At 44.6% G+C, this 8,981-nt stretch overlaps 1 protein-coding gene across 1 annotated transcript; it reads right to left on the reverse strand.

Moving 5' to 3' along the window:
- Positions 1 to 38: 38 nt before the first annotated feature.
- Positions 39 to 8,972, reverse strand: LOC117374410 (abl interactor 1-like). The gene is made up of 9 exons (XM_055223435.1): positions 8,846 to 8,972; positions 8,210 to 8,320; positions 7,434 to 7,601; positions 7,064 to 7,240; positions 4,104 to 4,162; positions 3,958 to 4,008; positions 2,454 to 2,768; positions 1,844 to 1,972; positions 39 to 514 (listed from the first exon to the last, which is right to left on the reverse strand). The coding sequence occupies exons 2-7, from the start codon at positions 8,318 to 8,320 to the stop codon at positions 2,636 to 2,638; spliced, it is 699 nt and encodes a 232-aa protein (XP_055079410.1). The 5' UTR covers positions 8,846 to 8,972; the 3' UTR covers positions 39 to 514; positions 1,844 to 1,972; positions 2,454 to 2,635.
- Between the last annotated feature and the right edge of the window lie 9 nt (positions 8,973 to 8,981).

Raw genomic sequence — 8,981 nt, forward strand, 5'->3', positions numbered from 1 at the left:
TCATGAAAAAACCACAGACACAAAATCTATCTTTCTTTAGTTTATTCAAGAATAAAACATTTACTGAAAACATGTACCTGTGGATAAATTATTATCTACAGGTGGTTTATTATTTATTTATTTTTTTTACAAATGAGTTAATTTAAAAATGTCTGAAAATTAAAACAAAAGTTTAAGTCAAATCTTCGTAAATGTGACGAAGCTGCAGTTCCTAAAATCCGCCACAAGAGAGAGCCAGACTCACACAGGCAGATTCATTCTCCATCAGAACAAAGTCATATTTTTACATTTATATGTTTTAATATTTTTAATTGTAACAAAAATACTACTCTGGTTTAGACCTAGTTCAGTCCTGGTTCAGTCCTGGTTTAGTCCTGGTTTAGTCCTGGTTTAGTCCTGGTTTAGTCCTGGTTTAGTCCTGGTTCAGTCCTGGTTCAGTCCTGGTTCAGTCCTGGTTCAGTCCTGGTTCAGTCCTAGTCTTGGATCAGCGGAGGAGGTGGAGGAATTTCCAAGTCTGCAAATCACAAAAACAACATAAGTCACAACAAGAAACTGTAAAATTGTGTCAGATGCCCTCCCCTTGTGTCAGATGCCCTCTCTGTGTGTGTGTCAGATGCAGTCCCTGTTTCTCAGATGCCCTTTCTGTGTGTCAGATGCTCTCTCTGTGTGTCAGATGCCCTCCCCATTTGTCAGATGCTCTCTCTGTGTGTCAGATGCTCTCTCTGTGTGTCAGATGCTCTCTCTGTGTGTCAGATGCTCTCCTAGCAGCACCAGGAGGTGCTCTTACCCAGGTGCTGCAGACGCGCAGGTAAGACCACAGGTGAGAGGGGGCGGGGCCAAGCAGGCGGAGCTGTGGGTGGGGGGAAGGGGGGAGGAGGCGGGATCATGACTGAGAGGGCGGGGCCACAGAAGCAAAGCGAGAGACATAAAAAGCTGCACTGCTCACAGGTGACAATTGTTTGGGTATTAGTTAAATTATTGATTAGACTGTTTAGTAGTTATTTAGCTTATTTGTTGGGGTCAGAGGTCAATGCACTTTTACCATTATATCTGATTTATCTTTCTTTAGTTTAAACAAAAATAAAACTCATAATTCATAAAACATTTACTGAAAACATGTATCTGCGGATAATTTGTTCTCTAGACGTGGTTTCATTTTTAAATGAGTTCATTTAAACATGTCTGAAAATGGAAACAAATTTTCATAAAAGTGAAAATCCCCGGTTCAGTCCCGGTTCAGTCCCAGTTCAGTCCCAGTTCAGTCCCGGTCCAGACTTCAGTCCCGCTTCAGTCCTGGTTTTATTTGTTTATTTATTAGTTTGTTATTTATTTAGTTTATACTGTGACATCTTCACACTGTGACATCTTCACACTGTGACATCTTCACACTGTGACATCTTCACACTGTGACATCTTCACACTGTGACATCATCACACTGTGACATCATCACACTGTGACATCATCACACGTGACCTCATCACACGTGACCTCACTGACCCTGAGCTCTTACGTGATTGGCTGAGAGGCAGGAAGAGCGAGCGCGTGAAACAGCGGGAGGCAGGGCCAGAGCGCACTCTCAGCGAATGAGAGCGCACGGTGGGTGGGGCTCGGTGCCGACTCCTCCGCGAAACTGAAACAACCAATCAGCAGCAAGGACAGAGACACAGAGCCAATCAGAGGGGAGAAAGTGAAAGAGAGAGCCAATCAGAAGAAAGAGCGAAAGAGAGAGAGAGAGACAGAGAGAGAGAATCAAAAGGAGTCAAAAGGCGATAAAGAAAGAGAACAGAGAACAGAGCGAGACAGAAAGAAAGACAATCAGAGCGGGGGGGGGGGGGTCGTTACCAAAGGAGAGGGCGTCTTCTGTGATTGGTGGAGGTGGTGGAGGGGGCGGGGCTTCAGTGTCCACAATTGAAGGGGGTGTGGCCTCTGTGAAGTCATCAGGGGGAGGTGGGAAACTGGACTCCTCCAAAACTGAAAAGTACAAAAGGAACAAAGTACTGCAGTAACACAGTACTACAGGACTGTGGTACTTTTACTACAGTACTATGGAAGTACACACACCCAGGGTAACACGGTACTACAGGACAGTGGTGCTTTTACCACAATACTTTAAAAGTTGTTGGAAGCATGTTTAAGCCTCAGAAAAAAATGTGTTTCTTGTGTTTTGGACAGAATTCTCCCAGTGTGATGTCACTGGTGTGAGGTCATCAGTGTGATGTCATCAGTGTGTGACATCATCAGTGTGATGTCGTCAGTATGTTTCACTTCACATGTTTCTTTTTGTGTAACTTATATATCACAGTATTTTCTCACCTCATTAAGTTAAAAATTAATCTAACCTGTCATACACATCTGAAGTACCTGTAGTACATGTCCTATTTGTAATATCCGCAACATTTGTAGTACTTGTAGTATTTGTAGTAGGTGTAGTATTTGTACTTTTTGCTTGTACCTGTCTCCAGAGGGGGAGGCGGCGGGGCCATGGGTGGGGCCAGAACAGAGGGTGGGGCTGGTGGTGGAGGAATTATAGCCTCTGAGGAACCAATCAGATCCAGAGTCTGAGCCTGCGTGTGATTGGGCGGCGGAGGAGGAGGGGGCGGGACCATAGGATCTCCTGGTCTCTCATTGGCCACTTCAGGAGGGGGGGGGAGGAGGGGGAGGAGCGTCGTCCATCACATCACTCAGTGGGAAGGGTTCGATGACATCACAGAGGGGCGGAGCCTTCCACGAGGAAGGGACAGAGGGCGGAGCCACAGGCCTCCCAAAACTAAACAACAAATACATTAAAATGTCTTATTACTACTATATAAATACTATAAATACTACACATACACACATATACACACACGTGTATATACACACACGTGTATATACACGTGCACATTTACACACTTAGGCTTCTTCCATACAACATACATAAGTGCATATTGTACATCCATGTACATGTTTATGTATGTATGTCAGTATGTAAACATGACATTGTGAAAAACATGGACACTGAGAGAAGCTGTGTAAGTTTATGAAATGGGGTTTGTAATCTGAATACTTTTATCTGTTCTACTTTAATGGTCAAAGAAAAATTCAAATCTGTCGCTGGAAAAACATTTTAGAGTGAAGAGGTTTAGCTGCTCATCCAGGAGGCTGCAGGTGGACACTGGTTCATATCTGTCTGAAGGGAGGAGCTAACTACACTGAAGCTAACACACCTACTGTGTGAACTGTGCCTGAGTCATATTTAGAATAATCATTCAGGCCCCTAATGGCGGCTCTCACACCTTTTAGCATACTGGCTATTAGCTTACTCTCATCAGCATACTGGTTAGTCCTGTTGTTTTCCTTGTTTAGGTTTAGGTCTGAGGATGGAGTTATAGATGGGACATAGATTATGTCTCAGGCCCCCATTCCTGTTCAAGGAAGGATCGTCTTTCCTAACAAAAATTGCTTCTTTAAGTCTCCTCTCAAACCATTTCTTCTCTCTGGCTCAGATCTGTACCTCACTATCTTCAAAGGAGTGGTTAGTGTCTTTGAGATGGAGATGTACAGCAGTATTTAGTTTGTCCAGTGTAACGCTCACTGCTCTCTTTACTACACTGAATGGAGTAGACCACATTACTTTGTTTGTGGCTCAGGGTTTTGTCCTTGAGTGAACTAGTTTCTGTCTTAAAGTGTTTACAGGTTTGAAATAGACCAGAATTTGACACTATCTGAAAATCCTCTGACGCTTTTCAGCTGTGTAAGGAATGGTTACACCTTTCCTTCTAGGTTCAGATTCTCTGTTGTCCGTTTTTATGGCTCTCTTAGATCTAGTCAAGGCCCATTTGGACTACTTTGACTACTACATATAGTACTACAGTTGTACTACAGCCTGATACTGTTACTCTGCCTCTGGACCCAGAGTAACGTCACATGTGAGTGACATCACAGGAGGGGGAGGAGTCTAAAGGCCTGTGTCTCACCTGCCCACAGGGGGCGCTGTGGGACTCTGCACAGGCTCTGGAGCCTTCGACCTGAAACACAAGCAAGAAATACAACATCACCATGGCAACGGGGTACGACAAATTAAGTCTTAAATATTTAAAAAAAATCTTGTTTCTGTTTTGACCTGAAGGAGGAGCTCTGTTTCCAAACTGAACCGCTGCGTTCAGACGGTTTCCCTCCGACCTGCGACAAAAGAAATAAATAAGCAAGTAAATAAATAAAGTCAGGTGGACTCAGACTTTTGTTGATGTATATTTATTGTACAGTTTCATTAAAGACGTTCAAAGTCCATAATTTGTAACATATGTTCCCATGTGTTTACAAAGACAGGCTGTATATACATACAAACATCACTATATATATTACATATATACTACATATATACACACACATATATACATATATATACACACACACAAACATACATATGAGCTTGACGGCAGCAGGTACAGAGAGGGAGGCCGTGCTCACTTCCTGTGGCAGATAGCGTGTTAGCTAGTCCAGAGGTTTGTACAGGTTTAAACAAGAGACGAGGTTAAACTTGTGTCTGCCTCTGTTCTCACTGAAGCCGAGTTCATTCACTTTTTCCACTTTCGTGAGTTTGACGGCTTCATGTTTGTGTCATTTCTGTTCTGGACTTGAGGCTCCAGTGCTCAGAACATGTCTGTTTTCACCTCCCCCCTAACCCCGCCCTCTGCTCTGGAGTGTGGGTTAAATGTGATGTTTTTCAACAAAAAAAACACCTAAATATAAAAATATTCTGCTCGTTTGGTGAAGGGGCGGAGCCTGTCAGTGTTAACCAGGAAATGACTGGAGCTGTTTAAAATTTAAAGTTTAAACCTGCAAAGTCAAATTTTTCGTTTTTTATTTTAAATCTGAGGGTTTCTGTTGTGCTTCAGTCCAGAGCCGCCGCTTTAAAGACTCAATCTGTCCTCAGAGAAAGAGAGAAAAAAACAGACAGAAACAAAAGAGAGAGAGGAGAGAGAGGAGTGAGACAGAGAGAGAGAGAGGAGTGAGAGAGAGGCAGAGAGAGGGAGAGAGGGGGGGAGAGAGGGAGAGAGAGGGGAGAGAGAGGGGGGAGAGGAAGAAAGAGATGGAAAATGGGGCACCCCTGTGTGAAAGGAGGGGGGACCCATTCATGATCTCAGAGCTGTTCCCACGCTTCAACAAAGAACAAATACTACTACTGCAAATACTACTACTGCAAATACTAAATACTACTACTGCAAATGCTACTGCAAATACTACTGCATATACTACTGCAAATACAACTGCAAATACTACTACTGCAGATTGTATTGGTACTCCACACAGAAACAATGTCTATGCCTGAAAGTAACCACAGGAATTCTGGCCATGAGTAAAGTGTGCTAACCAGGTGAGGGCCTGTGGTCAGAGGTCCTTCAGGTCTGAAGGTCCTCCAGGTCCTTAAGGTCCTTCAGGTCCTTCAGGTCATTCAGGTCCTTCAGGTCCAAGGGTCATTCAGGTCCTTAAGGTCTGAGGGTCCCTTATGTCCCTTCAGGTCTTTAAGTCCAAGGGTTCTTCAGGTCTGAGTCCTTAAGTTCCTTCAGGTCTGAGTCCTTAAGTTCCTTCAGGTCTGAGTCCTTAAGTTCCTTCAGGTCTGAGTCCTTAAGTTCCTTCAGGTCTGAGTCCTTAAGTTCCTTCAGGTCTGAGTCCTTATGGTCCTTCAGGTCTGAGGGTAAGCACAAAGAGATTTGTGTCATTTTTACGTATCAAGATCTGAAAGTAACTGACACATGTACTGAGAATATTTACTCAGAATACTCTAGAGTAACTGTATTATGGTACTCTTACCCTGTCATTTCGAGGTAGTTACCTTACTAAATTAAAAGAATACAATACAGTATTTGATCGTGTCATTTAGGCTCAAACCTGGTGAAGCAGGGGACATTTTAATAATAATAATAATACATTTTATTTGTTAGGCGCCTTTCAATGCTCTCAAGGTCGCCGACTTCTGACTTTTGACTTCTGAAAACAGAAGAGCACTATTACTATTAGTACTAGTACTGCTGCTGCGCGTGACTAGAACAATTTCTACTAGTACTAGTACTGGTACTAGTAGCAGAAACAGTAATGCAGTAGTTGAAGTTCTGAAGTGTTTGTTTTTTTTCCTTTTTTATAACAGGGAGTGGAAGTCTGTGGTTGCATGACTTCCTGTTTCGGTTTGAGGAGTCTCAAAGGAAAAGTCCACATCTGGTTTAGTCCTGCAAATACTACTGCAAATACTACTACTGCAAATACTACTGAAAAAACTACTGAAAAAACTACTTCTGCAAATACTCCTGCATATACTACTGCAAATACAACTACTGCACATACTTGTAGAAAATACTACTACTACTACTACTACTTGAAATACTATGACTGCAGATTGTATTGGTACTCCACACAGACACAATGTCTATGCCTGAAAGTAACCACGGGCATTCTGGCCACGAGTAAAGGGTGCTAACCACTCTGCCACCATGTGGTCCAATGAGGTGAGGACCTGTGGTCAGAGGTCCTTCAGGTCTGAGGGTCCTTCAGATCCCTCTTTTCTGTCTCTCGAGTCCTTCAGGTCTCTCGAGCCCTTCAGGTCTCTCGAGTCCTTCTAAATTGAAGGAATACAATACAGTATTTGATCGTGTCATTTAGACTCAAACTGAATCAAAGAGAAAAATATAAACAGCTTTTGTGGTGACCTCTGACCTGGTGAAGCGGGGGACATTTTGACTTCTGATCAGTGAAAAATAAAAACAAAACAAACAGTGAAACAGAGTACTATTACTATTAGTACTAGTACTGCCGCTGCGCGTGACTAGCACTATTAGCACTAGTACTAGCAGAAGAAACTTTACTGCAGTATTTGAAGTTCTGAAGTGTTTTTTTTAACAGAGAGTGGAAGTCTGTGGTCGCATCACTTCCTCTTTCAGTTTGAGGAGTCTCAGAAGAAAAGTCCAGGCCTGGTTTAGTCCTGGTTTAATCCTGGATTAGGTCCTGGCTCAGTCCTGGTCCTGGCTCAGACCTGGTTCAGAACTGGTTAAGATCTGGACCTGGTCTAGTTTCGGACCTGTCGCTTACCTTGATTCCGTGTCCCACAACGTCCAGCAGCTGGAAGCTGATTGGCTGTCTGGTGTAAGAAGGGCGGGGCTTGGGGTCAGCAGGGGGGAGGAGCTTATGACCACGAGGGACACGCCTCTGAGCCGTAAACGAACCAATCTCACGACGCGACACTTTCTCCTTATGCATCTCTACGGACTAAAGAAAGAAAAGAGGAGAGAGGGATGAAGAAGAGAGAGGAATGAGGAAGAGAGGAAGGAGAATGGGATGAGGAGGAGCGAGGAGGAGAGAGGGGAAAGAGGAGGAGAGAGCACACACCTGAGAAGCTCAAGTCGTGCTGCTACAGGTTGTGAGAGGAGAGGAGGGGGTTAGGGTCAGAGGTCACACTGACCTGACTCAGCAGACTGACAGACGACTCAAGTCTCCTCAGGTCGTTCTGCTGCAGGTCGAGGAGCCGCAGCAGAGACTCAGACACAGAGTTTATCTGGAACGCTACGGACGCCAACGCCTGAGTGAGGAGCTGACGCGTAACCCCAAGACTCTCAGCGCCACCTAGAGTCTAAACAAGGAGAGAACACATTACACACACACATAATGCCTGAGTGAGGAGCTGACGCGTAACACCAACACTCTCAGCGCCACCTAGAGTCGACATATAAACATCGTGTTGTTCAGTTGGACAGAAGCTCAGTTGGTTTGTTAATGTCCAGAATCTGGTTTTATCTTCAGAAACTGAGATGAAACTACTGTTCTCTACATGAGGGTGTGTGTGTGTGTGTATATATATGTGTGTGTATATGTGTGTGTATATATGTGTGTGTTATGTGTGTGCGCGTGTGTGTATATGTGTGTATAGGTGTGGGTGTGTGGGTGTGGGGTGTGGTGTGTGTATATGTGTGTATAGTGTGTGTGTGTATATGGCTGTATGGGGTTGTGTGTGTGTATATGTGTGTAGGGGTGTGGGTGTGTGTGTGTGTGTGTGTGTATGTATATGTGTGTATAGGTGTGAGTGCGTGTGGGGGGGTGTGCGTGTGTAGGGGTGTGCGTGTATGTGTGTGCATGTGTGCGTGTATGTGTGTGTGTGTGGGGGGGGTGTAGGGGTGTGTGGGGGTGCATGTGTGCGTGTGGGGTGTGCGTGCGGGGGTGTGTGTGCGTGTGTGTATGTACCTGTACATAGTTGTCTGAACAGTATTGAGCCACGTTCTGGAGGTTCTGGTTGTTTTCAGTCAAAGCTTTGAGAGACTCAGGAACCTCCTTCAGGATCTGCTCCAACTCCATCTGTAAGAACCAGAACTGAACCAAGACTAGACCAGAACTGAATGAGGACTAGACCAGAACTGAATCAGGGCTAGACCAGGACTGAACCAGGACGAGACCAGGACTAAACTAGGTCTAAACCCAGACTAAACCTGGACTAAACCAGGACTAGACAGGCCTAAACCAGGACTACACCAGGGTTAAACTAAGTCTAAATAGGACTAAACCAGGACTAAAACAGGTCTAAACCAGGACTAAACCGGATCTAAACCAGGTCAACACCAACACTAAAACAGAACTGAACTAGGTCTAAACCTGGACTAAATCAGGACTAAACCAGGTCTAAACCAGAACTAAAACAGGTCTAAACCAGGTCTAAACCAGGTCTAAACCAGGTCTAAACCAGGACTAAACCAGGACTGAGTGTGATCGCGTGAGCAGGTGGAGTAGGAAGCGCTACAAACAGGAACCGCTACTTTTACTCTGTTCAGATACAAATATATATATCAGAGAAAATATAAAACTATAAAAACTTTAAAGACTCACCGTGAACGAGCGTCCAGGCGCGCGTACGGCCCGTGAACAGGTTCCGACCCGGGACACGCCACAGTCCGGTCCACTCCGAACAGCTCCGGAAAGATCCGACAAACTCCGAGCGACGCTGAACCCCGAGACAGAGAGA

The sequence above is a fragment of the Periophthalmus magnuspinnatus genome, chromosome 8 (genome assembly GCF_009829125.3).
Source record: "Periophthalmus magnuspinnatus isolate fPerMag1 chromosome 8, fPerMag1.2.pri, whole genome shotgun sequence".
Lineage (NCBI taxonomy): Eukaryota > Metazoa > Chordata > Actinopteri > Gobiiformes > Gobiidae > Periophthalmus > Periophthalmus magnuspinnatus.

What these genes read in the sequence shown, in the direction of transcription:
- LOC117374410 (XM_055223435.1), bottom strand. Translation starts at nt 8,320, where the DNA reads ATGGAGTTGGAGCAGATCCTGAAGGAGGTTCCTGAGTCTCTCAAAGCT. An exon ending in GTTCAGACAACTATGTACAG is followed by an intron (nt 7,602 to 8,209) that starts GTACATACACAC and finishes CTCCTTGTTTAG; the next exon opens with ACTCTAGGTGGCGCTGAGAG. An exon ending in CTGTCAGTCTGCTGAGTCAG is followed by an intron (nt 7,241 to 7,433) that starts GTCAGTGTGACC and finishes TTCTTTCTTTAG; the next exon opens with TCCGTAGAGATGCATAAGGA.